Source organism: Myotis yumanensis, unplaced genomic scaffold (assembly GCF_028538775.1).
Source record: "Myotis yumanensis isolate MYYU_CA2020_CCGP unplaced genomic scaffold, mMyoYum1.0.hap1 SCAF_3, whole genome shotgun sequence".
Classification (NCBI taxonomy): Eukaryota; Metazoa; Chordata; class Mammalia; order Chiroptera; family Vespertilionidae; genus Myotis; species Myotis yumanensis.
Window position 1 is genome coordinate 25,450,204 of NW_027223754.1, and position 18,445 is coordinate 25,468,648.

At 47.4% G+C, this 18,445-nt stretch overlaps 1 protein-coding gene across 1 annotated transcript in view; it reads right to left on the minus strand.

Moving 5' to 3' along the window:
* Window positions 1-14,466: 14,466 nt before the first annotated feature.
* The window catches only part of SFRP1 (secreted frizzled related protein 1), a 42,433-nt gene continuing 38,454 nt past the window's right edge, over window positions 14,467-18,445 (minus strand). Inside the window, exon 3 of the mRNA XM_070408447.1 lies at window positions 14,467-18,018. Within this exon, the coding sequence (XP_070264548.1) occupies window positions 17,696-18,018 (323 nt within the window). The 3' untranslated portion in view covers window positions 14,467-17,695. The remainder of the gene's footprint in view (window positions 18,019-18,445) is intronic.

Sequence of the window (18,445 nt, forward strand, 5' to 3'; positions counted from 1 at the left end):
TAGCCATTTCCCCCGTTTCATCCAGTTTTCTAGCTATGATAGGCCCTTTTACCACGTGTCGTGGAGAATGCTTCAAAATTTTCATAATTCCTATTTCTTCTCTAAGTTACAACTTCAGTAATACCTTAGCAGTTGGTTCTGCTTTTTCAGTTCTCCAGCACAATTATAGAATTGTATTGTTGAGAATTATTTATATTATATCCCCTCTATTAAAATAATGTGTTTTCTGTCTCTTGCCAGGAGTAATCACCTTCCTTCAGTTTAAAAGGGTAAGGAAAAGAGACGGAAGGAGAGGGCTGGTGAGAATGCATTTCTTGGAAGAGGGTTGGTGGCTGGGTCCAGTAGATACGGATGTGCTCCTCCCTCCCTGTCTCAGCAGAGTGCCCTCGGACTGGAGCAGAGGTCAGTAGGAAAGTCCTAGGGGAACATAAACAGTGTCCCCTGGAGTTAGGAGGTGCCAGGGCAGGTGCTGGGTCTCAGCAGGAGACCGCTGAGGGTGGAGGGTGGGTAGTTATTAGGAAAGGCAGCATGACAAGAAGGCTGCTCTGGGAGTGGCCTTCCAGGACCTGCCTGGCAGGGTCATAGTGACAGATTTGTTTTCCTGAGCCAGAAATGGTGGCCGGGCTGCACCCATCCAAAGGGCTATCCTCATGAGAGTTCCCTCTAGGATGAAGTGACCCTGACAGACAGCTATGGGACATACCTCCAAAAATAGGGGGTTCTTGTCAGCTGGACAATGATAGGTCTCCATGGGAAAAGGTGAGGGTTTCCAATAATTCATAAAAGTCCCCATGAGGGCAAGAGCCCAGCTTTGGGCATCAGCCAAATTAGAGGACACCTACTCCAGACTACTCCCCATTAGCCAAAGACAAGAACCTCACCCGTTGGGGGCTTCTTTGCCCCACCTCCCTCCACTCTCCAACAACCAAGAGAACCAAGGGGAGGAGGCAGGACAGGAGAGGAAAAGACCACCTGTCCTTTTCCCACTGTAGGTTTCTGTGGCTTGAGGAGGGGGAGGTTAACTTGAATAAGAACTTAAAAGTTTTGCCCTACTCAGTTTGGCTCAGTGGATAGAGCATTGGGCTGCAGACCAAAGGGTCCCGGGTTCAACTCCTGTTAGGTTAAATACCTTGGTCCCAGGCTCCTCCCTGGCCCAGGCCCTGGTCAGGGCTCATGCAAGAGGCAACAATCAATGTGTTTCTTTCACATCAATGTTTCTCTCTGTCTTTCCCTCTCTCTTCTACTCTCCCTAAAAATCAATGGAAAAATATCCTCGGGTGAGGATTAGCAACACAAAAAAACAACTTAAAATTTTTTAGCTTAGTCCGAACTATTTGGTACATGAAAATAATACTGTTCCTTAGTATCTGCGAGGGACCAGGAAGCTAAGGAATCTAGATGAGTTCCTAGGATAGGGATTCAATGGAGCAGGTGGGAAAGGCAATGGTGGAAAACAGAACATGATTCTATTATTGCAGGCCAAGTCCAGTTCATTCACTAAACCAGTTACAAATAGTAAACACGAGCCCTGGCCAGTTTGGCTCAGTAGATAGAGCATCGGCCTGCGGACGGAAGGGTCCTGGGTTCGATTCCGGTCAAGGGCAGATGCCTGGGTTATGGGCTACAGTAAATCCCCAGTGTGGGGTGTGTATGAGACAGCCAATGATTCTCTCTCATCATTGATGTCTCTATCTCTCTCTCTCCCTTCCTCTCTGAAATATATATATACATATATATACAAAACACATGACGATAGTTTATGGGAAAGAGATGGGACTCCTGAGGTTCAGACAAAGAGCAAGTTGCTGCTGGCCTCTCCTGGGTCCACACTGGTGGCCTTTCCTGCAGACCATGGGCAGGTCTTCGGTCCAGATCTGACTCACCACTCATGAGCGCCCACCATGGGGGAGGGGTCCAAAATGTCAGCACTGCTTCCACAGACACCGTAGAGCTGCACCCCTGCCCCTCCTTGTGGAACTCCCGCACAGCTGTGCAGACATGGCACATGCTACCTGTGGTCCCTGCGGACAGGGAATAGATGAGGCGCCAGACCCCAGATGGACCTCAGCAAACCCTGTGAGGTTCAAACACGTGTCACTGAGGGACATGGAGCCTGTTCCAGGAAGAACGGCAGGGACAAGCTCTCTGACGTGAAAAACTACTGTAGCTGTATGGGGTTTTTGTGTGTTTTTTCTTTCCAATCTGTCACAAAATTACTGTATTTTGTAAAATACAATGAAAGCAAATTATTAGAAAATATTGAATAAAAGCAAAACATGCAACAAGCTCAAAACTTGTATTGTTAGATTTGACAGACAACATTATTCCATTAAATTGCAATTTCTGCACTTATTTCATTGTGTATCAGTGGCAGCCGGGCTGTGGATCATGCTCTGAGGAGTACGAGCTGGGGTCAATTAGTGGCAGCCACTGCACTTTTGAAGTAGCCGGTGATTAAAACCCACAGGCATTTAAGACCCAGGCTGTGGTCCCTGCTGGCTCTCCAGTCTCCTGGAAGCAAGTTCTGATTTGGTTGGTCTCCTGAACATCAACCTTCAGTGGGTCCCCAGCACCAGCTCCGATCTCCCTCAGTGTTCCTGCCATTCCCTCGGCCTGGGATGCCCTCTCCGTGCCTTGGCGTATCCAGGCCTAACCATTCTCCCAACTGCAGTGCCACCTGCCCCAATGTTTGATCCTCCTGGATGAAAGTATGGTGGTTCCCAGGAGGTTTCCCACCTGCCATCTTCCCAGGACCTCTCGGGAGTCATCGTACTTCTCCTCCTGCACACGTCACTCCCTGCCCAGCGCTGTGGTCACTGATGGCCGTGTTACCTTCCCTGTGAGATTCTAAAGTACTTGGGAGTGGATTGATTTCCACTTGCTCTTTGCCGCCTGCATCACAGCTGGCACATGGCTGCCCAGTAAAGCTGACTTTTCCCAATGCTCGCAAGTACCACTCCCTGAGTCTGTATGGAGCAGGCTGGGCGGAGGTAAACAGCTATTTATCTGCTCTTCCTACTTCAGGTGCAAGGAAGGTGAAGGCCCTGATGGACCAGGGAAATCCCAACAGCACGAAGGAAAAATGGTTGGTTGCTAAATGGTCCCTTTTGAAGGGCGCTATGTCGCTCCTCCCTGTTCCTGTCAGGCAGGACAGTTCCTTTCAACCCTCGTACTGCCCAGTGATGAGAGAGAGAGAGAGAGAGAGAGAGCGAGAGAGAGAGAGAGAGAGTTGAGGGAGGGATGAGGAGCTTGCCTGCTGGGATTGGAAAATCTTGCCACTGCAAGAGTTCTGATCACTATGGATTGGGTGTAGCTGTTTTCCCCTCATGCTCCCCAGTGTGGTGAGCTGAAGGGGGTGGAAAAAGCACTCCGTGAGGGTTTTTTCCCACTTAGAAGGCCTAAGCTGCAGAAGTAATTCAGAAATGTGGGTCTGCTGCACACAGAGCTTCCAACTCACATCTTCCTGAACTTTGGAAAACCTCTTCTGTCCCAGAAATGCCCAGGATAAAAGGGACAATATTTATAATCGTGGTAAATAGACAAAACAAAATTTACCATCTTAACCATTTTTAAGTGCACAGCTGTGCAACCGATCTCTCGTTCTCTTTTCATCTTCCAACCTTGAAACTATAACCATTAAGCAATTCTCCACTCCCCCTGCCCAAGCTCCTGGCAGCCACCACTCTACTTTATGTCTCTATAAATTTGACTACTCTACATACCTCCTATAATCATACCGTGTTTGTCTTTTGGTGACTGGCTTATTTCACTTCATATAATGTCCTCAGCTTTCATCCACGTTGTAACATGTGTCAGGATTTCCCTCTTTTTTAAGGCTGAATAACATTCTATTTTATGAATAGACTATGCTTTGTTTATCCACTCATCTAGCTTTTGTTTATTGTGAAAAACGCTGCTAGGAACATGGGTGTGCAAACAGCTCTTCGAGATCTTGCCCTCAGTTTTTTTAGTATATACCCAGAGGTGGAATTCCTGGGTCAGATGGTAATTCTATGTTTAATTTTTGAGGAACTATTCATATTATTTCCCATACCAGCCGTACTATTTTACATTCCCACCAATAGTGCACAGGGCTTTCAATTTCTCCACATCTCTGCCAGCTATTATTGTTTTCTGGGGGTCTTTTTTGGGGGGTGTTGCTTTGTTTCAGGGGGTATTTTTGTAGGAGCCATCCTCTGGGTGTGAGGTGGTATCTCACTGTAGTTTTGATTTGTATTTCCCTAATGATGACTGATGCTGAGCATCGTTCATGTGCCTCATGGCCATGGCTGTATCTTCCTTGGATTAATGTCTATTCAAGTCCTTTGCCCGCTTTTTAATAGGGTTGTTGGTCTCTGGGTGGGGTTTTTTTCAGTTGTAGGGATTCTTTATACATTCTGGATATGAATCCTTGATCACATACATGATTTGTAAATTCTATTTCATGGGTTGCCTTTCAGCTCTGTTGATTGCATTCTTTGATGCACAGAAGTTTTTCATTTTGATGTAGTCTAATTTATCTTTTTTTTTCTTATGGTTCCTGAAAGAAACAGTATTTTCAGCCAACGTCAATACTATGGCTCTTCTCCAGATGCCGTTAAGTGATAGTTAAAACTCCGCACCAATTAATACAATGTGCATCCCAGCCTCTCAGACCAGCCCTGGGAACAGGCACGGCCAGCTTAAATGAACCCTTTTTTTCTGTTACTTTCTGTGTCTGAGTTTATGTAGGAGGTTATCAGAAATCCTCTCTTTGCAGGCCCATGTTAAATTTAGGATTTTTTGTTGTTGTTAATCCTCACCCGAGGACATTTTTTTCCATTGGTTTTTAGGGAGAGTGAAAGGCAGGGAGGGAAGGGAAGAGAGAGAAACATCAATGTGAGAAGGACACATTGATTGGTTGCCTCCCGCACACTCCTTGACCAGGATGGGAGATGGGACCTGCAACCCAGGTACGTGCCCTGGACCGGTAATTGAACCTGCGACCCTTCGGTGCACGGGCTGATGCTCTAACACTGAGTGACACCAGCCAGGGCAGGATTTTATTTTTAGCTTCACTGTTTTGTTGGTGCTGGTTGGGTTTTGTTTTGATGCTGGCAGTGTTTTTTTCCTGCCTTCTGAGTATGTTTTTTCAAGTCCTACACAAGGAATCTTGAAGAGTTAAGAACCACATAAAAGAATCAAAATGAACCGCTTATTCAGGGGAAAATGTCCCAGATTTTTTGGCCAGCTCAGATCTTTACTACTTGTACCAGAAGGGATCATTCTAAAAAGTCAATAAATGGTCCAGAGGGGAGTGAGCCAAATGCAGACATTTAACTGTTCAGAAAGATAAGAGTTGAAAGCATCTGATGAGAAAGCGCTCAGCGTCCGGGTCCTGGCTCCGGGCTTTATGAGCCCTCATTCCGACCCACTGTCAGTTGCTGGGTCCTCTGCCAAAGAAATACTGGAAAACCAGCTTTTCCCTAATTTCACTGGTAGGTCAGCAGCTGATGGACACCGTCTGCGAAGTCAGACCAACCTTTAGCACATTCGAATCTACTGGCATGAATTCACCATTTTCCTCTTATAATGGAAAAAACAAAGCTTGTTTCATTGACGACACCTTCCACCCGACAGTACCAATAGGAGGTGAGGAAGGGGCACCCCGGCAGGGACAGCAAAGCTACAGGAATGCTGCCCAACCTCTTCACCCTTCAGAGTAACTTTCCTTTCTCCTAGAGGGCCTTACAGAGGCTCCGATAGGCAAGACTTTGAAGTCTACCCCACCCACCCCTTTCTTAACACAAGTTACTCAAGTACAAGCCCCTTGCAAGGCAGAATGCTGAGGGCAATGGCAGTGGTGACAGGGTGACACACAGAACTAGCAGTACACAGGTATAATATTAGCATGAGGTATTCTATTTTTTTTTTATAATTTTTTTATATTTTATTGATTTTTTACAGAGAGAAAGGGAGAGAGATAGAGAGTTAGAAACATCGATGAGAGAGAAACATCGATCAGCTGCCTCCTGCACATCCCCCACTGGGGATGTGCCTGCAACCCAGGTACATGCCTCCGACCGGAATCGAACCCGGGACCCTTCAGTCTGCAGGCCGACGCTCTATCCACTGAGCCAAACCGGTTTCGGCGAGGTATTCTATTTTTTAAGGTGCCTATTCTTTCATGTAAATCAGTGGTTCTCAACCTTCTGGCCCTTTAAATACAGTTTCTCATGTTGTGACCCAACCATAAAATGATTTTCGTTGCTACTTCATAACTGTAATGTTGCTACTGTTATGAATTGTAATGTAAAATATCTGATATGCAGGATGGTCTTAGGCGACCCCTGTGAAAGGGTCATTCGACCGCCAAAGGGGTCGCAACCCACAGGTTGAGAACTGCTTATTTAAATACTAGAGGCCCGGTGCATGAAATTCGTGCACGGGAGGGAGGGGAGGGGTTCCCTCAGCCCAGCCTGCACCCTCTCCAATCTGGGACATCCCTCTCACAATCCAGGACCACTGGCTCCTAACTGCTCACCTGCCTGACTGCCTGATCACCCCTAACTGGCCCCCCTGCCAGCCTGATCACTCCTAACTGCCTCTGCCTGCTGGCCTGGTCACCCCTTACTGGCCCCCCTGCTGGCCTGGTTGCCCCCAACTGCCCCCCTCTGCCAGCCTGGTCACCTCATGCAGCCTGCTGCTCGGTCGTTTGGTCATCCCTCACTAACCCCCCTGCCGGCCTGGTCACCCCATGCAGCCTGCTGCTCGGTCGTTTGGTCATCCCTCACTAACCCCCCTGCCAGCCTGGTCATCCCACACAGCCTGTTGCTTGGTCGTTTGGTCATCCCCTCACTAACCCCCCTGCCGGTCTGGTCGCCCTACGCAGCCTGGTGTTCAGTCGTTTGGTTGTCCCTCACTAACCCCCCTGCCGGCCTTGTCACCCCACTCAGCCTGTTCGGTCATCCATTCGGTTGTTTTGGATGTGACGGCCCCTGACTCTTTATATATAGAGATCTTTTTATTGATTTCAGAGAGGAAGGGAGAGGGAGAGAGAGATGGAAACATCAATGATGAGAGAGAATCCATTGACTGGCTGCCTCCTGCATGCCCCCCACCGGGGATCAAGCCCACAACCTGGGCATATGCCCTTCACTGGAATTGAACCTGCGATCCTTCAGTCCACAGGCCGATGCTCTATCCACTGAGTCAAACCAGCCAGGGCTAGCATAAGGTATTCTAATGTATAATGTATCTCATAGTGTCTACAAACAGGCTGAAGTGATTAAAGCATCCCAGAAAAAAGAGTGATCCATACAAGACAGACTTGGCACCACACGATTTAACATTTTAACATCCCACTGTACATCACATATGGTGGGTGCTTGCAGAAGAGGGGCCTAATTTTGGAGCCAAATTACACACACAGATACTGACACAAACTCAAACACACACACCCCAATGCCAACACCTACACACGCTGACCCTGACATACACCTACACCCTGGAAAAAGATGTGGTCCTGGCACACAAGTCCAGGGATACAATTTTTTTTAAGTCTCTCTCCTGAAATAAGTAAGAAATGGGCAAAAGCCCAGGGCTTCCTAAAAATGTTTGGTGGCCCATGAAGGCACTTATGACTGAATTTATAGTATGTCATCATCCTTTTGCCCGATTCCAAACAGGTTTTATGTGTAGCCCATAAGAAAATGCATGTACCCCAAGTTCCTGGAAAGGTTGAGTTTTTGAAAGAGTAACAGTGTCCATGGGAGGCAGTCACTAGAATTTCAGGTGAATAAGAGACAAGGCAACATGGGGTGTTTATCCCAGAATTCCAAGAGCTCTCTGTAGACACACGTTTATTCCTGTAAACAGACGATGGTCTTTCTTTTTATGTACTCTGGCTCATTTTCAGCACAGGTCAAGTTCAAATGCTTTGTGCTGCCTGGAAAGTGACTGGGCCGTGAGGAAGTCCAGGTGGTTCTGATTAGGTCTAGAAGCACATGACTTGTCCAATATAGAACCCAATTGATTCCAAAGGTCTGTGCTCCTGTCCTCTCTGTCCAAGTTTTATTCCTGACGGAATGCAACTCCCCAGTTCAAAGGCAAAATCGTTGACTTCTTCTTCCCACCTACCCTACTCACAAACAAGCCATAAGAAAGAAGAAGAAGAAAGGCTGGCTCAGAATAGAGGCCCTGGAGGATTGTTTGGACATCTCTCGCCCTTTGTAAATCAACATTTTAGTGAGCTGAGTGCACATGAATCAGAAACACAAGGGTCACATTTCCTCTGAAATACTTGGAATGGGGATGCAAAATGCAGTCTGCGTTTAGCCTAATCCGGAATCAGGAGGCAGGCCAGGCCCTTGTCAAGTCTCCCTTGTCCTGATATTTGGCCCAGCAACCAGGAACCCCAGCTGGTCAAGACGGAGCTGCAGCTCACAGCCCCGAATCCATGTGGCGGGCTCCTGACAGCCCAGCCGCCCGAGGGCCCGCCTGCGAGGGGAACCCGCCTTGGGCCCCCTAATCGATACCAACCGTGCCAGAGGCGCTGTGATGGGCCTTCCCTGGCAGGCGGGATATGAGGCAAGCGATAATGAGAACAATGAGAGGGTCTGACATGGAAATTTCAGTAGGAAACAAGCAATTACATGAGAACAAACATGTCCGACGCCATTCACAATCATCTGAACACAGAACAGTGATTGTGAAGACGAGAGCAACCAGTGCCGACCCCGAGCGAGTAGTCTGCTCAAGAGAGTCCTCCTGGGGCGGAGCCGTGACCCAGCCTGGACACGAATGTGACCTTGTGTGTACGCACGCACACGCGTGTCTGTGCCTTATGAAACACATGAATTTCATTTGACTTGATTGAAAGCTGGATCCCTTTCCCCTGCAGTTGAAACCACTTCTCCTGAACAAACACATTTCCATCCACTAGGCGGGGAGGAAACAGTGAGTCAGAAGAGAGGAGAGGATTTTCTCAGGGCCTGCTGAAGGCTCGGTGTGAAGCTTGCTGGGAAATGTCCAGACCCAGAGAGAACAGAGAACAGTCCCCAGCGGGCTGCTGTGCTCTCCAGCTCAGCACGAGAGCTTGCATGGAAATGAGGAGGGTCTCGGATGCAGTATTTGCTAGGAGCCACACTGAGCGGGACACACCAGCTGTCCTTTCCCATCGTCAAGATGCACGGCATGGTCAAGCCAGTTTCGAGGGTTTTAAAGGTGACTCTTTCTTGCCAGCTCGTGGATAAAAATTAATGCTAGTCTGGGTTCTGGTGCACATCTAAGCAGTGCCTCCCTCAACTCCACCCTGGGATGCCTGCATCACCAGTCCAGTCTCCATGTCACAGGAGCTGGCAGTCCTGGCACTGCAGTGAGGAGGCAACTGGAGAGAACTGTGAGAGGACGCAGAGCTTACAGGAGCTGGTTGGCAAGTCGTGGGCAGAGCTAGGAAGGATTCGTGCTGACATTAATTGCAGTTTACAGGCTGGTGCTCATTTTTCCTCTAGCCAACTACAAGCTGCCTCCTCCCCCTCCTCCACTTCCTCTCCCTCTTCTCCCTCTCCTCTGCAGGGGCCCGGGGGCCTTGCCCAGGCCTGGCCCAGGTCAGGACCGGCTTGGCCATGCTGGAGGGACATACTGCTGCTGGAAGTCACTGCTTCACTGGCCAAGACCAGCAGCCAAATTCAGGTTCCAGGTGGCCTGAGCTGCCAGCCTTGGGAGGCAGTGCTGACCCCAGAGAAATCCAGTTAATTCTGCGGAACCCACCCTGGCTGTCCCGGGGCCACATTGTGAAATAGGCACTTGGGTTTCGGCCTGTTATGCCTTTATTCCTTCCGATTATGGGCTTCGTCTTCTAGGCAAAGAGTCAAAATTGCCATGCTCTGCATGAACTTTCCAGAGAACTAGACAAAGTGGAAACTGAGGCCCTTAAACCACCTCCCACCACCAATCCATCTGCAGGTCCAAACAGTGACAGGTGATTCTGGTGAAAAATTAGTAAACAGTGCCACAGAAATGGGATCATGTCCCAGACATTTCAGCAGGGAATCCTTGTCCTTTTTTTTTTTTTTTTTTTTTTAGGAAATCTAATGTGAAGTTCTGGGTTTCGACTGCTTTTTCTTCAAGTCTGAACATCTATGGGATCTCAGAGAAGCACTGGCCCAGGACCCCACCTGGCTAGCCAAGGAACAGGCTGCCTGCATACACGTGGTCCAAGAGCCCAGGACGCAGGCACGCCAGGGAAGGGAAGTAAGAACCAGTAGGAACCTTTCCTTGGAGCTCACGGATGCCCACAGCAGAGCCAAGCTGAGCCCCACAGACAGAACCATGAGAATTCCAAATCCTTCCCCCCAGCTCCCACCCACGAATTCTGGTATCCAGGTGATGGGAAAGTCATCCTAATTAAAACCACGCAGTGGGGTTTCAGCTGTGGAAAATGGCTGGCTCCTTTCTCCTTCCTCCCGCCTCCTCTTTCTCTCCTCTTAAGCACACACATGCAACTTTCCCTCCCTTCATTTAAGCAAACAACTCCCTCCATGATTAAGTACAGCCCCTGCTTATCTAAATAGTCCACAGATGTATAAAGACACAGGAGCTTTCTGCTCCTCATTGGAGCCGGTTCTGGTACCCATCTTCTCCAAGCCTACAAAAGGCAGCCTTCCCCACCTTCGCTGACAGAAATTCCTGACGCCTGTTCCCCCGGTAAATCAGCCTAGCTTGGCAGGCTGTCCTCAATTTATCAAAGAGGTGGGATTTCCCCTGCAAATACTTCAGTTCCCCACCCCCCTTGTCTTGGCCTCTCCCATAACCTGAGCTTGAAACTGCCCAGATGTGAACAAATGGAACATGAAAAGTCCCAATTCTCTTGTCAAAGTCTGATATTACTTTAACGGTCGAGGTAAAAACCACCAGTTGGTTAACACCAAAGACCCCTGGTGGTCCGGGACAGGGGGCTGGGAGAGTTTGGTAAAGGGCACAGGCCTGATTCTAAATGGAAGGGATCTATGAGTTTCCAACATAAGTGGAGGAAAAAGAACCAACCCTCCTGGCCGTGGACAAAAGTGAAAGCTAATGGGTGGGTTGAGAAGATGAACCCCAGCTTTGGGTTTCTAACCAGTACTCTTCTGTAATAGGCAGTTAGAGACACATGAGCAGAGCAACGACCAATGCAGAAGCTCACCAGGGCCAAAAGCCCCGGGCGCCAAGCAAGGGGCAAAACTGGAAAAATAAGGATGTTGCTCCCAGGGTAACATTTCCTCCCCTAGCATAACGCTGGTTATGCGGTTTCGATTTCCTTACCTTTCATATCGATGGTCATGCGGTTTGGACTTCCTGACCTTTTCCTCCCTAAAGGTAATATCTAGGCCTCAGTTGTATTGCAGCTCCAGGCCCAGAAAAGCAACAAAACCAGACAAGTGATGCCGTGGCTGCCTCAGGACCAGCTGCGTTGACTAATAATCCCGTGCCCTGGCTCTAACCAATCAGTGAGATCATGACCCTGAAAGAACACACCTGGAGAGCTGATGAATATTCTATTGAGAACAACCCCTAAAAGTCCCGTCTGCAAGAGAGAGACAAACACCCTCAAAGCAAAGAATCCAGCGCACGCTCTCCTTGCCAGGGAGCACACTGGGCCATTTCCTTTCCACACTTTTTCCATCGAAGGGTCCCCAAGAGATTTGAAACCAGGGGAGCAATGGGCAGTGGCAGCTCGTCCCAGGCTAACCAGCTAACCCTGTTTCCAAGGCCCTCTTTTCTCTGACTTCCTCGTGAGCCAACGCTGCCCAGCCTAGGCTCTCCTGTTGCTTCTATGCTAAGCCCATCCTTGTTTTACTCTCCTATGTTTGTTGGCCAATAAGTTCTTGCTTGCTTTCCTGCACTTTGTCTTTTGATTGAAATATTTCCTTCAAGAAGACAAGAACCGAGGGCTTATCTCTCCAGTAACTCTTCCACAATTGGATTTTCTTTCCAACCCAAAACATGGTTAATATTTTGACTCCCTAGGAGATGGGCCCTATGTGGGCACTCCGGAAATGGCTTCATTACAACAGGGAGCAAGGACACTCCTGAGCCTTGGCAGCCCTTCTTGCTTGCCCCTTAGAGACTGCTACTCAAAGTGTGCTCTTCGAACGAACCTGGTGGGGTCAGCCTCTCCCCACAGCAGGAGCCCATCTGAAATGCAGAACTCCAGCCTGGCTGGCATGGCTCAGTGTTTGAGCATGTCACGGTTTGAGGAGGTCACGGTTCGATTCCCGATCAGGGCACATGCCAGGGTTGTGGGCTCAATCCCCAGTAGGGGGCGTGCAGGAGGCAGCTGATCAATGATTTTTTTTCTCATCATTGATGTGTTTCTATCTCTTCCTCTCTCTCTCCCTTCCTCTCTGAAATCAATAAAAAATATTTTTTTAAAAAAAGAAAGAAATGCAGAACTCCAGCCCCACCTCAGACCTATGGAGGGGAATCTGCATTGTAACCAGGTCTCCAGAGGACTCACATGCGTATTAAAGTTTGCGAAGCACTCGTTGGAGAGCCAGACATACCCAGGGATAAAGGATTTAGGCTCAATCTCTCCCTTGTGTGTCTGATTTCTATTAACTAATACTTAGTAAGAGTAGCTCAGAAAACTTCAGAACGGGCTGCAGTAATATGAAGTGTGCGGATAGAGAAAAGGGAAGTGCCCCCAAAAAATCTTTCATCCCCAGCCACTTATGTCCTACTGGCATGTTTTACAAAGTAAGACCCAGTGGACTTCAGGCACGTGGATAACCTAGAGCGCTAGTTCTAAGTGCAGAGTCCAGGGCCCCATGGCAAACCTCGAACCCAAACATCTGGAGGGTGGGAGCCAGAAATTGCACGTTAGCAAGTTCCCCTCGATGATACATACTAAGATTTAAGAATGATTCTCCCTACGTCCTTTGATTACTATTGGATGATAGGTACGGATTTCCCTTTCTCAGGAACAAATGTGAAATGTTGGCACCTCTGGATTCATGGTGGGGAGATGGCATTAGAAGTGAGACCAGCTGAAGTTGGATAATATAGTGACTGGCCCTTCACCTCTTTCTGCCCCTAAGTAGGAGAGCACCGGTGTGATTCCTTGAAGAGATGTAGGTGCTATAGAGATTGAAGGCAAGGCTGCTGTTTGGGTGAGGCCAGCATCTTAGACACAAGCTTCCAGGGCCTCTTGAACACCCCAAGCTCCTGGGCAACTTCACTCTTTTGCTGATTTGTTTTACAAAAAAAAATGCAAGCAGCAATGGGAAATCATGGGCCATCCACACCCGGCCTAAAAGACATTTTCCTTATTAACCACAGGGGAACTGAAAGGAAATGCCAGTATTTGCCTTGGCTGGGCTAGCGTATCACTAGTTCACCAGTCAGGTACACTAGATGATAAAATCTTTCCATACTAGAGCTTAACTTTAGTGGAATTTTTACAAGTCCCCATACCATGCCCAGAAAATGGTGTCTCTGTGTTTAGGTGTGGTTTTGTGTGGAGTATTTGCTCACTTGTAGGTAAAATTGCCAGCTGTCTGAGGTTTGGAAGTGCCTTGTTAATCAGGGGATGACATCAACTGAAGCTGTCATTGTAATTGCTTACAGAATAAGAAGTTGCACTGAACAACTCCTTATGCAAGAAGCATATAACCTAATATGAAACAGCATGGGCCAGGCCAGGGCTATACTGTGGGTCCAAAGGGAAGTTCAATGGTAAGTCAAGTGTTGTTCCCACAAGACTAGGACTTGGGAGCCCTGGATTCTAATTCTAGCAACGCCCAAACTCTTAGGGAATCCTAGCCATGTCTCTCATCTTAGCTTCTCCATCTGTACATTAAAATCGTCCCTCTAAGGCAGCGGTTCTCAACCTGTGGGTCGCAACCCCTTTGGCAGTCAAACGACCCTTTCACAGCGGTCGCCTAAGACCATCCTGCATATCAGATATTTACATTACGATTCATAACAGTAGCAACATTACAGTTATGAAGTAGCAACGAAAATAATTTTATGGTTGGGTCACAACATGAGGAACTGTATTTAAAGGGCCAGAAGGTTGAGAACCACTGCTCTAAGGTCTCCGTTGCACTTAAGATTTCAGATAACCAGAGAGTTTTCAAATTTTAGTTGGTAATTTTAACACTGGGAATTGGTCTGAGGGGCAAGAGCATCTGAAACCAGAAAAAGAAACTCAGGCAGGGTTGAAAAATACATTCTTGTAGTAGAGCAAGTATTTGACCTTCTTTCTGATCTGAAACACACACAACCAGGAGAAACACTCCTGGAAGTTATTCATGGGAGCAGATGGTAAACGGGGAACGGGGGTGAGGGCGGCCTGCGGTGCCCCCAGGAGCTTCTCCAGCCCACCCACGCCCAGCTACTCCTTGCAAGTCATTACACTGAGGCCAGAAAACATCACTGAAAAAATCAGGAGTGGTAAGTGTGCAGTGGAAGAGGGTGAGTGGTGTACTATTGGGGGGAAAAAGTCACAACTCACATGATCACTGATAATTGAGTGATTTTAGTCAAGTGAATATTGATACATGGCAGGAAAAGCATGAAAATAAAATGAACACATACGGGAATTACTATTAACCTAAGTGATAACATCAAAACATCTGGTAAAAATGCAGTTTTAAAAAACACAACACAAATGAAATGGAATGTAAAACATTTTCACAGTATTCAAAGCTTTTGTAAAAGATTTAGACTCTAAAAGAGGAGTGCTACAGGAAGGAACTAGAGGAAACAAATTTTGTGTGTGTCCTATGTATCTGCAGGTGACAGGTCGGGACAGCCAGTACGTTATTCCGTGGGAGTTACTGAAGGTGGAAGGTGTGCTTCTAAACAGATCGTCTGAGCCCACCACACCTGGACAGTTACAACAGGGCAACTAGTTACCTGGAGTCTGAGGAGAAACGCGGCCTCTAGGTTTGGGAAAAGGTGCTTCTGTAATTTACAGATGCAAATGAACCGGAGCTCTAATTGGACTCCACCTTGGTGCTAATTCAGTGGCACTGAGAGCCAAGTGTCCTACCCGATATTCTAAAAGCAAAATGTTCCTGGAAGTCTCACCTCCCTTCCTATCCTCTAAGATAATTACTAATATTTTTCAAAGATTGAGCTGAGTTCTGCCAATGACCTCACAGGATTCTACCCAGAATGATTATCTGAAACCTTTACAAAACAGGATCTTTGCATTAGCAATAATTACCAAATCACACACATACCACCTCTTTTGGGAGCCGATGACCAAGCCAATGAGTCTGCACATTGGTTTTGTTATGGCCTTTGTTGAGCAAATCAAAGGTTTGGGATAACAATGCAGATTTGGGCCCACAGCCTCCCTTTGCGTCCTGAAATTGCTGTGTTGTACACAGAGCTGCTGGGTGTCTCAAATCCACAGTAAACCTCAAAGTCCTAGGACACTGTGGTTGGGGTAAATCCAGCTGCAATTCATATTTCCAATTTAATTTGAACTTTTTCTAAAAATGTCACCTTCCACCTGAGAATTCCCATTTAGAGGGTTGCACAGCACGGCCACCTATTATTCTTCCATAATCTCTCTGCTGTAACTGCTAATACCCAACACAGACCCCTCTCCCAAGGCCGCTGCCTTGGAATGAGGGGCCTGTTGCATGATGCTCTGTCAAAACGAGCAGATACATCAGATACATACGTTCAATGAACTCTTGAGCTAATCATCCAAATCTAAGACCCAGATCCATGCACTCATGAAATTGCTCTGAATTTCAGCTGACAATAGGAAAGTAGAATATTTCTAATTAACTAATATATATACACACATTTTTTAAAACTATCCACAATTACAAGCAAATCCTTTAAAATGCCCCCCCAACACTTGATGATTAAAGTTTGGAGACAACCAAAAAAGGTATTAAAATGACGGGATCCCTAATTGTGAGAGGTTAATTACATCAGGACAACCCTCAGGTAGGTAACGAAGTTGGCAGGCAGATTTTTCAGTCTGGAGTCTTGGGACGTTAAGAGCATGTTCCACTGTTCCTGTGTGGCGAGGGCAACACTTGCCGGCCTCTGTGCAGTAGCCACGTTGGGTGTCACCACTCACCCAGAGGGACAATTGCTAAAGTCCCCGAGGTGTTACAGAGAATTAGGAATCGGGCTTGGGGAAGACATTAGCATTGATTGTTTAGAATTGCTTCCTATACACTGAACAAGGGGAATGAAGTTGCTTAAGTGAACAGGTTTATGTACATCACTTATTAAACAGAAGGCTCTGAGAAATACCTAGGGGAGTCAGAAAAAACTGCAGAGGTATGTTGCCTTTGAAACTCTCTCCTTGAGTGGGGAGACATGTGTGGCCTAACTTTCCCTCTGCAGAAATAAAAATAAAAATTTGTTAATGCAGGAGCACAGGTAGCCTGGCTGTTCTGAATGTCTTTGACCTGTTGAAAGGAATCCATTTCTTCACAGGCAAGAAAGGAATGGGAAGCACTGTGAGTTTTGAATTGCGTTGTGTTGGGGCCAGAGCAATCCAGGACTCCTCAGGAGGGAGGTCCCACGGCTATGCACCAGCTACATCCACCTCCCACCCAAAATGCCGAGCGATAGCACCGCTCAGCCGGAAAGTAGCCTCGGGTGCACAAGAGACCCTGGTCTTAGCATACCTTTCAAATGCTCAGTGTAGACTTTAAAAAAAAAAACAATCCTTGAAAAGTGGGGGTTTTTTTAGTTGTTCTTCTTTAAGAAAATGTGAAATGAACAATAGATGACATTAGAATACTAATCTCTTCACCCAGTTACAGTCACCGGGACTAACAATTTGCTGGACTGTTCTAAATTTTTCTTTTCTTAAGTATGCTTTTTAAAAACCACTAACCAAGGCCTCTGGGGTCTGAAAATCGTCCTCTCTCTCAGCCATGGGCCTGGTGCCACAGTGTTTCCCTTCCTCACACAAAGGCCGCATGTGCTGCCCTCCCCATGAGTGGGGGTTCGATCCTGACTGAGGCGGATGTCAGCTGTCACTCGCATGGCATCTGAGACTGGTTGATTCCTAGCGAAAGGCAATCCTTGGGGAAGCAGGGCGGGCATGGCCTCCCTTTGTTTTCACTGTTACATACTGTGCTGTGCTTCTCTCCCCTGCACCTCCTGCTCCCTGGAACTGATCTGAAGTTGTACGTGTGGTGGGTGTCCATGTCTGCCTAAAGCAGACAGCAAGAGAAATTCCCCTGGAACCGAAAGCGACATGTCTTCCCAATAGTTAGAATTTCCTAGTTCCAAAGGAATCGATTAGCTGATCGACTCACAAGTGATTTGTAATGACACAAAGAAAGTCATGGGGCTTAGTGCTTGCTGCTGTCTCTTGGGTTTTGCCTAATCTCTTTTGTGGTGCGGAAAGTTTTCATTTTTTAGTTAGTGTGTCTCTGGTGCAGTGTGTCTCTAGTTGAATGGTTTTGCACCTCCTTATACTCAGTGACATGCAGCTCCAGACTGGAGATCAGACAAGACTTCCTAATCTAACAGGGTTTCCCTACCTGGGCGTGCGGCTTTAAATACTGGCTATACTGGGGCTGGAGGGGGGTGTGGAGGGAAGAGGAGGGAAGCTGCAAGAGGAAAGCCAACGGGATTACAACGTTCTCTACCCACAGAAGCAGTGAGTTTCAGCGTTGTCTGCTCAGCCCCATCCCTCACCCCAACCCAGGACTCCCGCCCCAACCTGCCCTGCCCATGAGCTTCACTTAAAGACCGACTGGAAAGTGGGACACTCGTGGTTTTTCATTTTCTTCATGAAGTTTTTGAATTCCTTGTTTTTCTTGTCCCACTTGTGGATGGCCGTCAGCAGGTACTGGCTCTTCACCTTGCGGCCCATAATGAGGAAGTGGTGGCTCAGGTTGTCCAGCTGGTGGCAGGGGCAGTCGGCCCCGTTCTTCAGGTACAGGACAAGCTTCTTCAGCTCCTTCTTCTTGATGGGCCCCAACTTCAGGGGCTTCTTCTTCTTGGGGATGATTTTTTTGTCACCATTTTCTTTCTTTACTTCTTTTATTTTCATCCTCAGTGCTAGAGTGGGTGAGGGCAGGGAGGGGAAAGAAGAGACGGGGAAAGAGAATTTTAGAACACAGCTTTTCATGTACAACAATAACCCAAACCTATGGCTGAAGAGGAGGGTGGAATGAAAGGCAAATAGCAGGCAGAAGGAGGCGGTTTTATAAATAAGTACCAACGGCTCAGTTAACTGATTCTGTCCCCCTAGTTTTGTGGTGCCTACCAGTTGCTGCAAGGTGTTATGAATCTCAAATACATTTTCAAAACCAAAACACATTTCTCTTTTTTAAAACTCAGTGACTCAGAATATCACACAATGCTTGGAGAAAGAGAGGGGATCATGTAATCCAATATAACCCATATAATCTAATGCTTTAGACTCTGGAGTTAAAGAGAAACCCTCAGGGTTGTGTTGTTGTTTTTATGCTATTGGTTTAGGTTT